Source organism: Brachyhypopomus gauderio, chromosome 1 (assembly GCF_052324685.1).
Source record: "Brachyhypopomus gauderio isolate BG-103 chromosome 1, BGAUD_0.2, whole genome shotgun sequence".
Classification (NCBI taxonomy): Eukaryota; Metazoa; Chordata; class Actinopteri; order Gymnotiformes; family Hypopomidae; genus Brachyhypopomus; species Brachyhypopomus gauderio.
The window spans coordinates 49,915,560-49,928,805 of NC_135211.1; the positions used below are offsets into that span (position 1 = coordinate 49,915,560).

A 13,246-nucleotide genomic window follows, 5' to 3' on the forward strand; every position below is an offset into this window, starting at 1 on the left:
GAATGTGACAAAAGTATGCATTTTTTAATAGGACTTGTAATTGCAAAGTTGTCAGGTCTACTGCAAGGAATAAAATGAAACAAGTTGCATGTTCCTAAGTGAAAATTTGGAGGAGTTATGCATGATTTTCACAAATAGCGCCACCTAGTGGCCATATGTTTTAAAACTGCACAGCATGACACATAGTCCTGAGATATGCACAGTGGTGAGGTTTCATGTTGTTTGGCCAATGGTAAGTCTGTCAAATGGCCAATTATTTCAAATAAAAATTAATTGGCTCATGGCGGCCATGTTTTTTGAGTGATGATGTCATCATTGTGTGTCTTGATATCACTTGGGCCCCTGATGATGCCTGTAAAGTTTTGGCTTGATGTGACTAATGGTTTCTGAGATACAGTTTTTCCCATGTTATAGCGCCCCCTATTGGACAATCGTGGCCAGCTTTGACCTATGACCTCAGAGTCATGTGCCCTAACAACTGTTAAAATTTTATGAAGATCGGTCAAAGCGTTGCTGAGATATGGCTGTTTAAGTAAATTTGGCCACGCCTTGGAGCTATTGATTGACATGTGACAACCAGACTGTATGCAAATCTCAAAATGTTTTTAAGCAACTTTGATAATGAGATTCTCCTGAATATTTTGACACCAAGGTTGTGGTGATCAGATGAAAATCCAGGGACTAGTATAAAAAAGTAGGTTTTGCATATTATGCAAATTAGCAAAAAATCTAAGTAGGCGGAGCTTAATGGTTCTTGAGGCTTTTTTGTTTGGCTTGAGCCAAGGAATCCCTCAGAAGTGGAATTTTGTTTCTAGGACCTACGGTTTGGGAGATATGGACCAAAACGCAAAATGGTGCGCTATAGCGCCACCATCAGGCCAATGTGGGTCTCTGTGCTTTAGCACGGTCTCGCAAAGAGACTACACCATTCTGCCAAGTTTGGTGTCTCTGGGCCTTACGGTCTAGGCTGCAGTATGCGTTTTATGCGGAGAAAAATAATAATAAATATAGCCGCAAGCGGCAATTGGCGGGTTCACACACGAATAGGCTTCTTGGCCTCAATAGGCAGAGGCCCAAAAGGTCCTTTAGACCCTAAATGTGAAAAAGAAGCTGTTTGAGTGGAAAAAATGCACAAATAAATCAATGTGCAAAAAAGTTCAATTGGGGCACTAAAGGGCTAAAAGGATCAAAATAATGTGCATTGGCAAAATAATTCAGATCACAGAACTAAATCACATGCTGAGATCAGCTTTGTGTGTGTTTGTGTGGTATTTCATGTGAGCAATAGTTTTCAGTCAGAATATGGCTACTAGATGGAGGCCAAGTACTACCATACTGATATCTCATTAATGTCAGTAATGAAATAGGATATTTTGGTGAATTAAAAGGTTCGTTTCTGGTCAGGCTGTGTACTTTATGTAAAAAAAAAGATTCAGTTGAGGCACTAAAGGCCGAAAAGGATCAAAATAATGTGTATTGGCAAAATGATTCAGATCACAGAACTAAATCACATGCTGAGATCAGCTTTGTGTGTGTTTGTGTGGTGTTTCATGTGAGCAATAGTTTTCAGTCAGTTTTGGTGTTTGGCCACTAGATGGAGCCCAAGTACCATCATACTGATATCTCATTAATATCAGTAATGCAATGACATTTTGGTGAATTAAAAGGTTCATTTCTGGTCAGGCAGTGCACTTTTTGTTATAAGATGCAATTGCAATGTTATAGAACTTATTGATCTGGATCATACAAGACCAATTACTTGTCTGTATTCTGCATAACAAGATTGCAGCATGAGTTTTTATGTTTTTTTAGGTTTTTGGGTAGTGTAGCGCCCCCGACAGGCCAATTTGAACCAAACTTGGCATACCTCACAAGGACTTCAGGATATAAAAGCCTTTCAAATTGGGAGTTGATTGCATACATGGTTTATGAGTTATAGCAATATAGGTCATATATGGCATGGCCACAATGATATAATGGGAAAATGGACCAATCAGATAAATAAAAATCCATTATTTTTTTGATCAGTTTTTACCTACAGAGTCTACTGATTATGCTCATATCAATTTTTCCATAATTGGATCAAATTCCTATGACTAGTTTGTAAATAGCTATTTTCAAACTATAGATGAATGTGACAAAAGTATGCATTTTTTTATAGGACTTGTAATTGCAAAGTTGTCAGGTCTACTGCAAGGAATAAAAAGAAACAAGTTGCATGTTCCTAAGTGAAAATTTGGAGGAGTTATGCATGATTTTCACAAATAGCGCCACCTTGTGGCCAAATGTTTTAAAACTGCACAGCATGACACATAGTCCTGAGATAAGCACAGTGGTAAGGTTTCATGTTGTTTGGCCAATGGTAAGTCTGTCAAATGGCCAATTAATTCAAATAAAAATTAATTGGCTCATGGCGGCCATGTTTTTTGAGTGATGATGTCATCATTGTGTGTCTTGATATCACTTGGGCCCCTGATGATGCCTGTAAAGTTTTGGCTTGATGTGACTAATGGTTTCTGAGATACAGTTTTTCCCATGTTATAGCGCCCCCTATTGGACAATCGTGGCCAGCTTTGACCTATGGCCTCGGAGTCATGTGCCCTAACAACGGTTAAAATTTTATGAAGATCCGTCAAAGCGTTGCTGAGATATGGCTGTTTAAGTAAATTTGACCACGCCTTGGAGCTATTGATTGACATGTGACAACCAGACTGTATGCAAATCTCAAAATGTTTTTAAGCAACTTTGATAATGAGATTCTCCTGAATATTTTGACACCAAGGTTGTGGTGATCCGATGAAAAACCAGGGACTAGTATAAAAAAGTAGGTTTTGCATATTATGCAAATTAGCAAAAAATCTAAGTAGGCGGAGCTTAATGGTTCTTGAGGCTTTTTTGTTTGGTTTGAGCCAAGGAATGCACCTGAAGTGGAATTTTGTGTCTAGGCCCTACGGTTTGGGAGATATGGACCAAAACGCAAAATGGTGCGCTATAGCGCCACCATCAGGCCAATGTGGGTCTCTGTGCTTTGGCACGGTCTCGCAAAGAGACTACACCATTCTGCCAAGTTTGGTGTCTCTGGGCCTTACGGTCTAGGCTGCAGTATGCGTTTTATGCGGAGAAAAATAATAATAATAATAATAATAAGAAAGAAAATATAGCCGCAAGCGGCAATTACGGGGTCCAAGCGCAGGGTATGGGCACCATCTGGCACGCCTGAGATGCGTAAGCATGTGTGTGTAATTATTGGGTAGGTATGGGTGAAGCAATGTGTATATGAAACCTATAGGTAGGCCATTGCATGTGTGTGCATGTGTAAGAAAGATGTAGGGGTAATTCAGGAAATTCTAGTATAGCGCCACCTAGTGGTGCAATTCCCGTCATACTTGAGTATGTCTTAGAGGGTGTGTAGATGAACATAATATGTGAGTTTCATGTTGATTGGCATATGATAAGCTTGTGAAATGTGAACTGAAAGCTGATTGGTCGATAGCGGCGGCCATATTGGACATATGATGGAGCAGGTCAAGGACCTATGTCATAGGTGCATATAGATGATGCATACCAAGTTTGGAGTTATTTGGCCAATCGGTGTGGGCAGGAGAGTTTTTTGGCTGTTATAGCGCCACCTAGGTGTGCATGTCTGCCAAAATGTATGTGCCGGTCTAGACACCCAATAGGTACATGTGTGTGAAATGTGGAGTGAATACATGAAGGTATGCCTGAGATACAGCAGAATATGTGGATTTTTGGCGAAGGAATTTTCTACGCTTGACTTGTGATGCATGTGGCCAAGCCCATGTGCAGAAATGTGCACTTTGGCTCCATAACAATTAAAGTTCAGACTCTTGTGAGCGCCTGGATACCACATATGTGCATATATGTGAAAAATCCAGGGACTAGTACGCGCTCAAAAATGTGAGCAAATTTGCATATTATGCAAATTAGCTCGACATGTAAGGGGCGGAGCATATGGCTTCAATGGAACTTTTTTTAGATGAGCTCATGCCTGATCAGATGCAGTTTGAATTTTATCTCTAGGACATATGGTGTAGGAGAAACACCTGTGTAAACTTTTTCATGCGTTTGAGTGCGCTGTAGCGCCACCTATGGGCGGATCGTGCTGACGTGTTGCACCTGAGTAGCGGAGAGGAGTACTACAAGTTGGCCAAAGGAGAAGTCTGTAGGTCTTACGGTTTGGGCTGCACAACGCGTTTTAAGGCAGAAAAAAAATTGGCATATGAAAAGCTTGTGAAAGGTGTACTGAAAGCTGATTGGTCGATAGCGGCGGCCATATTGGACACATGATGGTGCAGGTCAAGGACCTGTGTCATAGGTGCATATAGATGATGCGTACCAAGTTTGGAGTTATTTGGCCAATCGGTGTGGGCAGGAGAGTTTTTTGGCCGTTATAGCGCCACCTAGGTGTGCATGTCTTCCAAAATGTATGTGCCGGTCTAGACACCCAATAGGTACATGTGTGTGAAATTTGGAGTGAATACATGAAAGTATGCCTGAGATACAGCAGAATATGTGGATTTTTGGCGAAGGAATTTTCTACGCTTGACTTGTGATGCATGTGGCCACGCCCATGTGCAGAAATGTGCACTTTGGCTCCATAACAATTAAAGTTCAGACTCTTCTGAACGCATGGATACCACATATGTGCATGTATGTGAAAAATCCAGGGACTAGTACGCGCTCAAAAATGTGTGCAAATTTGCATATTATGCAAATTAGCTCGACATGTAAGGGGCGGAGCATATGGCTTCAATGGAACTTTATTTAGATGAGCTCATGCCTGATCATATGCAGTTTACATTTTGTCTCTAGGACATACGGTGTAGGAGAAACACCTGTGTAAACTTTTTCATGCGTTTGTGTGCGCTATAGCGCCACCTAGGGTCGTATCGGGCTGGCGTGTTGCGCCTGAGTAGCGGAGAGGAGTACTACAAGTTGGCCAAAGGAGAAGTCTGTAGGTCTTACGGTTTAGGCTGCACGATGCGTTTTAAGGCAGAAAAAAAAAAATAATAATAATAATAATAATAATAAATATAGCCGCAAGCGGCGATTGGCGGGTTCACACAAAAAAAGGCAAAAAAGCCCAAAGGGTCTTTTAGACCAACAAATTGGCCTCTTGGCCTCAATAGGCAAAAAGAAGCCCAATAGGTCCTTTAGACCCAAAAGTGAATAGAAGCTGTTTGAGTGGAAAAAATGCATAAGTAAATCAATGTGACAAAACATTCAATTCAACTGAGGCACTAAAGGCCCAAAAGGATCAAAATAATGTGTATTGGCAAAATGATTCAGATCACAGAACTAAATCACATGCTGAGATCAGCTTTGTGTGCGTTTGTGTGGTGTTTCATGTGAGCAATTGTTTTCAGTCAGTTTCGGTGTTTGGCCACTAGATGGAGCCCAAGTACTATCATACTGATATCTCATTAATCTCAGTAATGCAATGACATTTTGGTGAATTAAAAGGTTCATTTCTGGTCAGGCAGTGCACTTTTTGTTATGAGATGTAATTGCAATGTTATAGATCTCATTGATCTGAATCATACAAGCCCCATTACTTGTCTGTATTCTGCATAACAAGATTGCTGCGTGAGTTTTTATGATTTCTCAGGTTTTTGGGTACTGTAGCGCCTCCGACAGGCCAATTTGAACCAAACTTGGCCTACCTCACAAGGACCTCAGTGTATAAAAGCCTTTCAAATTGGGAGTTGATCACTTACATGGTTTATGAGTTATAGCAATAAAGGTCATTTATGGCATGGCCAGAAGGATATAATGGAAAAATTGACCAATCAGACAAATAAAAATGCAACATTTTTTCCTTATTTAGTTAACTACAGTGTCTACAGATTATGCCTATGCCATTTTTGCCATCATTGGATCAAATTCCTAGGACTAGTTCTTAAAGAGCTATTTTCAAACAATTGATGAATGTGACAAAAGTATGCATTTTTTAATAGGACTTGTAATTGCAAAGTTGTCAGGTCTACTGCAAGGTATAAAAAGAAACAAGTTGCATGTTCCTAAGTGAAAATTTGGAGGAGTTATGCATGATTTTCACAAATAGCGCCACCTAGTGGCCAAATGTTTCAACACTGCACAGTATGACACATAGTCCTGGGATATGCACAGTGATGAGGTTTCATGTTGATTGGCCAATGGTAAGTCTGTCAAATGGCCAATTAATTCAAATAAAAATTAATTGGCTCATGGCGGCCATGTTTTTTGAGTGATGAGGTCATCATTGTGTGCCTTGATACTACTTGGGCCCCTGATGATGCCTGTAAAGTTTGGGCTTGATGTGACTAATGGTTTCTGAGAAACAAATTTCCCCATGTTATAGCGCCCCCTATTGGACAATCGTGGCCAGCTTTGACCTGTGACCTCTGAGTCATGTGCCCTAACAACTGATAAATTTTCATAAAGATAGGTCAAAGCATTGCTGAGATATAGCTGCTGAAGTGAATTTGGCCACGCCTCAGAGCTATTGATTGACATGTCACAACGACACTGTATGCAAATGTAACAATTTTGTTCAAATTTATTGATAATGAGATTCTTCTGAATATTTTGACACCAAGATTGAACAAATCCGATGAAAAACCAAGGACTAGTATAAAAAAGTAGGTTTTGCATATTATGCAAATTAGCAAAAAATCTAAGTAGGCGGAGCTTAATGGTTCTTGAGGCTTTTTTGTTTGTCTGGAGCCAAGGAATGCACCTGAAGTGGAATTTTGTTTCTAGGACCTACGGGGTGGGAGATATGGACCAAAACGCAAAATGCTGCGCTATAGCGCCACCATCAGGCCAATGTGGGTCTCTGTACTTTAGCACGGTCCCGCAAACAGACTACACCAGTCTGCCAAGTTTGGTCTCCCTGGGCCTTACGGTCTAGGCTGCAGTATGCGTTTTATGCGGAGAAAAATAATAATAATAATAAGAAAGAAAAATCCGAGCAATAACAATAGGTTTCCCACACTATGTGTGTGAACCCTAATAATAATAATAAAAATCGGAACAAAAACAATAGGGTTCCAGCACCGGTGGTGCTTGGACCCCTAATAATAATAATCGGAACAATTACAATAGGGTTCCAGCACCGCTGGTGCTTGGACCCCTAATAATAATCGGAACAAAAACAATAGGGTTCCAGCACCTTCAGTGCTTGGACCCCTAAAAACCCGACAATTACAATAGGTTTCCCACACTACGTGTGTGAACCCTAAATATAGCCGCAAGCGGCAATTGGCGGGTTCACACACGAATAGGCCTCTTGGCCTCAATAGGCAGAGGCCCAAAAGGTCCTTTAGACCCTAAATGTGAAAAAAAGCTGTTTGAGTGGAAAAAAATGCACAAATAAATCAATGTGCAAAAAAAGGTTCAATTGGGGCACTTAAGGCCCAAAAGGATCAAAATAATGTGTATTGGGAAATTGAGTCAGATCACAGAACTTAATCACATGCTGAGATCAGCTTTGTGTGTGTTTGTGTGGTGTTTGATGTAATAGTTTTCAGTCAGTTCCGGAATATGGCCACTAGATGGAGGCCAAGTACTACCATACTGATATCTCATTAATCTCAGTAATGCAATATGACATTTTGGTGAATTAAAAGGTTCGTTTCTGGTCAGGCTGTGTACTTTATGTAAAAAAAAAGATTCAGTTGAGGCACTAAAGGCCCAAAAGGATCAAAATAATGTGTATTGGCAAAATGATTCAGATCACAGAACTAAATCACATGCTGAGATCAGCTTTGTGTGTGTTTGTGTGGTATTTCATGTGAGCAATAGTTTTCAGTCAGTTTCGGTGTTTGGCCACTAGATGGAGCCCAAGTACTATCATACTGATAACTCATTAATCTCAGTAATGCAATGACATTTTGGTGAATTAAAAGGTTCATTTCTGGTCAGGCAGTGCACTTTTTGTTATGAGATGTAATTGCAATGTTATAGATCTCATTGAGCTGAATCATACAAGGCCAATTACTTGTCTGTATTATGCATAACAAGATTGCAGCATGCGTTTTTATGATTTTATAGGTTTTTGGGTACTGTAGCGCCCCCGACAGTTTGAACCAAACTTGGTATACCTCACAAAGACCTCAGGCTATAAATGGTTTTTTGAGTGATGATGTCATCATTGTGTGTCTTGATATCACTTGGGCCCCTGATGATGCCTGTAAAGTTTTGGCTTGATGTGACTAATGGTTTCTGAGAAACAGTTTTTCCCATGTTATAGCGCCCCCTATTGGACAATCGTGGCCAGCTTTGACCTGTTACCTCTGAGTCATTTGCCCTAACAACTGATAAATTTTCATGAAGATTGGTCAAAGCGTTGCTGAGATACAGCTTCTTAAGTAAATTTGGCCACTCCTCTGAGCTATTGATTGACATGTGACAACCAGACTGTATGGAAATGTCGAAATGTTTGATGATGAGATTCTTGTGAATATTTTGACACCAAAATCGTATAAAAAAGTAGTTTTGCTTATTATGCAAATTAGCAAAAAATCTAAGTGGGCGGTTCTTGAGGCTTTTTCGTTTGGCTTGAGCCAAGGAATGCAACTGAAGTGGAATTTTATTTCTAGGACCTACAGTGTGGGAGATATGGACCAAAAGAAGAAGAAACAACCTAACAATTACAATAGGTTTCCCACACTATGTGTGTGAACCCTAATAATAAGAAAAATTTCAGCAATTACAATATGTTTCCCACGTATTGTGTGGTGGTTGACGGGGGGATGTTTGTGTGAGTGGCAGCGTGTGTGGGAGACTGAGGCTCTGTGTCACTCCCTGCTGAACCTGTGACTGAGATGCAAACAGTTGAGTAAGCATGTGTGTGCCTGTGCTTGTGCACGTGTGTGTTTGTGTCGTCACTGGGTAGGTATGGCTAGGGCAATGTGTATTTGAAACCCATAGGTAGGCCAGTACATGTGTGTGTGCATGTGTAATAGACTGAGAGAGATAGGCTTGGTGTGATTGAGAGTGTTCATGAATTAGGGCTGTATATGTGAATGTGTGTGTTTGTGTTTGCGTATAATGGGCAATATTATGCCTTAACATACTATGTGAGTTGCATGTGAATTGAAATATGAACAGCTTGAGAAATCTGTACACTCCAGTGCACTGATGATTTCTGCATTCACATGGACTTTCTTTCATCGTAAGACACTATGAAGCACTACAGGACTCACACAATGCTTGAAAAATACTGCAATTAATGGGCCACTTGTTATGCACATTTGCACCTCTACCATGACATTTGTTGCACAGATTGGCTACTGGTGTTTAGTTGTCTTCTCATACCACATACAGAAGCACTATCATAGTGCCTACGACTTCTCAGGAATGACAACTAAGTAGATGACTATGCTTGTCGTAATCATAATTATTAGTTATTTCTTGTAGGACTACATTGTTTAACATGCTGTATATATCCTTCACACAGCTCTTATTGATTGTCAGTTGTTTATCTTTGTAAACCAAAACAAACCCATCACTCATCATTTCATCTTTAATAAAAATATTTGCCAATCATCTACTCGTGTACATTGTGACTTTCACTCAGTTTGCATATATAAACCACTTGGCCTTTGACTGCACGTGTGTGTGTGTGTGTGTGTGTGTGTGCGTGCGTTAAGTGGTTAAGTGCTCAGCAACCTCTAGATGGAAGAGTAAAAGGGAAAGGCTACATATTGCTTTTCCTCACCTAGTTGAGCTCTGAAATCAAGCCCTCCCCAAAACTGGGCAGAGCTGTGGGCTGAGGAGTCAGACTCACCCTGGCATTCGCTGTTTAGACTTTCACTACACAGCAGTGAGTGTGTGTATAATGGGCAGTGTCAGTTGTCACAGTGAACTCACATGTCTGACAAGACAGGAGTGTGCCTGTGACGTTTGGTGTGAGTACATGAAAGCATTCATGAGCTAGAGCTGTATTTGTTTGCCTAGGAAGGCATGTGTGTGTGTGATAGAGAGAGTGTGTGAGTGTTATCAAAAACAAACTAAATGTTAGTTTGTGCATGTGATTGTTAGTCCCTGAAGTATGGATAAGAATGGCTAGGGCAGTGTAATTATGGGGCAGTTGCAATATAAAATATATATGTCATGAAGAGGTTTTAGGAGTGTCAGTTGTCACAGACAACTCACATGTCTGATGATGGTGTATGTAGTGTATGTGCTGAACCTATGACTGAGATGCGTAAGCATGTATGTAATCACTGGGTAGGTATGTGTGTGCATGTATAATAAAGAGAGAGAGAGAGAGAGAGAGAGAGAGAGAGATAGGTTTGTTGTGATTATGTGAAAGTGTTCATGAGTAAGGGCTGTATGTGAATGTGTGTCTGTGTGTGTATAATGGGCAGTGTTAGTTGTCACAGTGAGCATGTCTGACATAATATGGTGGAGTGTGTAATACAGAGAGAGATAAGAGGGAGAAAAGACCATGTGTAGTGAGTACTGTAGGTAGATCTGTGAGTGTTTATGCTATATGTGATACGTTTTGATTAGAATGCTTGAAGTGGATTTCTTAATGAGAAGTCTAGACAATAGGCCTATGAGGCAGTAAAAAACATGAGTAAATAATAATAAAAAAAAACAGAATTTATCAACATGCTGACAAATACTTATTTTGGTTTGTCATGGTGTTCTTGTGGTAGTCAAGTATAATAAAGAAAGTGAGTGCATGTTTACTTAAGTTACAGGGCTGTGTGTGTGCGTTTTTGAGGCCATGGGACATGAAAACCACACAAGACATTTACTTCTAAATATTTGATTTTCAGAATCATAAATATTAGGATCACAACAAATGTGATGGCGTTAAAAGACTGACTAATGTGGACTTAAAGTCATTGTGGTTGTTGAAGGGTGTCTGCTGCCCGTGTATCCTGTTCTGGTCGATGGCCCCGCCCCAGAATGTTCCCTAGCACGTGCGATCAGGTTCTTTCGTTCATTCTGCTCTTGTTGAGGTAAGATGTGCTTTGGTCTCTTAAGTAGTGTAAGACAATTGTCTAAAATGTGCTGTTTTTTAATATGCTGGGTTAATGTTCTTGTTTGTGATAAAGTTACTTGTGTGTACGTAAAGTTTAGTGAGGGAGATAATGAGATAAATTAAGAATAAAAGTATGTTATAATGTAATTAGCGCGTGTGCTAGTTCAATGCTATCATGCTGTTTGCGCTTAGCATGCTAGTCCGATTAGACAAATGTCAGAAATGTGTTGTTTTTGACGTCGGATTTTTGCTCTAGATTGTTTGGTTAATTGTGTTTAGATGGACGTTTTAGTGTATGAGATGGCAAATGAGCTAAATAAAGGATTAAAGTATGTTATAACGTGGTTAGTGCGTTCGCTAGTACAACGCTAGCATGTTCCGTGCGTATGCTAGCGGGACGTTTTTGTGCTGTTGTAGTTGTCCAGAGTGCCATCAGTTTTCATTTATATTGCCTAGTTCTTTCATGAAAACGAGTTATTTGATGTTACATATATTTGCAGTGTACATGTATGAGCAAGTATACATGCATTGTACATGTATGAGTAAGAGCGGTTTTGTAGTTGCTCTAAGATGGCGTGCGGGTCTTGTGCCTGTAATGGCGGCGCCCAGTGCAGCTGACCACGAGGGCGCTGGCTGAGTAGGCGTGGTTGTAGATGTAGTGAAGTAGTAGCACTTGCATGTACTGATTTATAACTGTACAATCGGGCGATTCGTGTATATGGTTTAATGTAGCCCAGATAATGGTGTATTTGGGTAAATGAAGCGTCTGCTGGGTCGAGTGTTGCTATGCATGTTTTGTGCTCGTTGGAAAACCTGGTCACGCACAGGTTTTAATTTTTTTAGTCAAAATAATGGACTATGAGTATGTTATGTATATAATTTTTTACGTTGTGTATAAAAATGTACGTGCTTGCAGAGGCAATTTGTGCTTTTTATACTAGTCTGAATGTGAATGTTTTTTTGTGTCGGTGGTTTGTCAGCACCAAAATGTATGTGAAATATGAATAGACGTCTATCACATTGCAAATGTAAATGGAGTTATTGCATTTGAATTTTGAGCTCAAAGTAGCTTGTATGTGTGGAACATGCGTGTTAGGCTACATTTTCATTTTAATATTGACACAGAAAAGCTTCCATACTTACATACACTAGCCCAAAAACTTGATAAGTATGGTGCTTTAGTGACGCTGTATAACTGTAGCCTTAAGTAGAATAGAAAGATTCTAAGTGTCCAATTAATGATTCATGTTGTTATAGCAGCTTTTTAAAATTATACATATGAATTCTTTTAACCCATTAATGTTTACTAACTGTTACAAATGTGTTCTGTCTATTTTCTATGAATTGCCTGTTGGTGAAGGAGAATTCTGCTGGAACACATTAAAGGTATGTTTGAAGGGTATCGTGTATGAGCAGTGGTTGAACTGGTATACTTTTATAAAACGGTGCACACAATGAATGGTGAGAGTAGTTGATGTGCTGCAGAATAATTGTTCATTTATGATGAGTATCTGTAGTGATATGTAAACACTTGGAAGCAATAATGTAAAATGTATAGAAGAGAACTCAGAAACTGCAGCTCCAACTTCTCAAAGTCCTGTTCAATGTGTACCCTGTCTTAATTGTGCTTTGATGTTTGAAACTTGATTAGGTACAGTAAGTTAACCTGCTTATTGCCTAGACTAAATTTATACTCCTATTTGGAACAGAGTAAACTGCAGTGTAGCGAATGTCTTGAAGTAGTCTTCATTGTATTCTGTGTTGAGGACAATTTGATGCATTCTCACAGTTTAATTGGCTCATGAATATTCTGTCCAATAGTTTAAAGATTATGCAGCAGTAATTACATTAATGCAGTGAATGTGTAGTATTTGCGCTAGAAATATTTAATGCATGCTATAAAATAGCCCATCAAATGGTAATACACTTGTGAGTATGTGCAACAGGTATCACATGTGCTGCTGATTACATGATACTGATCAACTTTGAAAGATGTGAAATGTGCTGTTGGTGTGACAATTAAGACACAAGAATAATAACACACACACACACACACACAACGCCTGCTGGTTGAAGATGCCACACACACGCGATAATCTTGGAGCATTGCCTGCTGGATGAAGATGCCACACACAACGCCTGCTGGATGAAGATGCCACACACACATGCATTTTAGCTGTGGAGTTGATTTTGTGTTGAGTGGTGTATACAAAATTATTATATAGTATTATTAATTTAACAACC

General features: G+C 39.7%; 2 protein-coding genes across 7 annotated transcripts in view; one reads left to right on the forward strand and one right to left on the reverse strand.

The window, feature by feature from the left end:
• The window catches only part of LOC143523574 (condensin-2 complex subunit D3-L-like), a 65,175-nt gene that overhangs the window by 48,335 nt on the left and 3,594 nt on the right, over positions 1 to 13,246 (reverse strand). The gene's annotated exons all lie outside the window — the stretch shown is intronic.
• LOC143523854 (DNA-directed primase/polymerase protein-like) overlaps positions 1 to 13,246 on the forward strand; it is a 119,517-nt gene that overhangs the window by 31,047 nt on the left and 75,224 nt on the right. For 4 of the 6 annotated variants that reach the window (XR_013133468.1, XM_077018238.1, XM_077018239.1 and 1 more), the window contains 2 exons: positions 10,878 to 10,979; positions 12,363 to 12,388. Coding sequence is in view for 5 of the 6 variants with exons in the window: in XM_077018238.1 (XP_076874353.1) it covers positions 10,878 to 10,979; positions 12,363 to 12,388 (128 nt within the window). In the remaining variant the exon portion in view is untranslated. The remainder of the gene's footprint in view (positions 1 to 10,877; positions 10,980 to 12,362; positions 12,389 to 13,246) is intronic. The other 2 variants (XM_077018241.1, XM_077018243.1) reach the window with 1 other exon arrangement.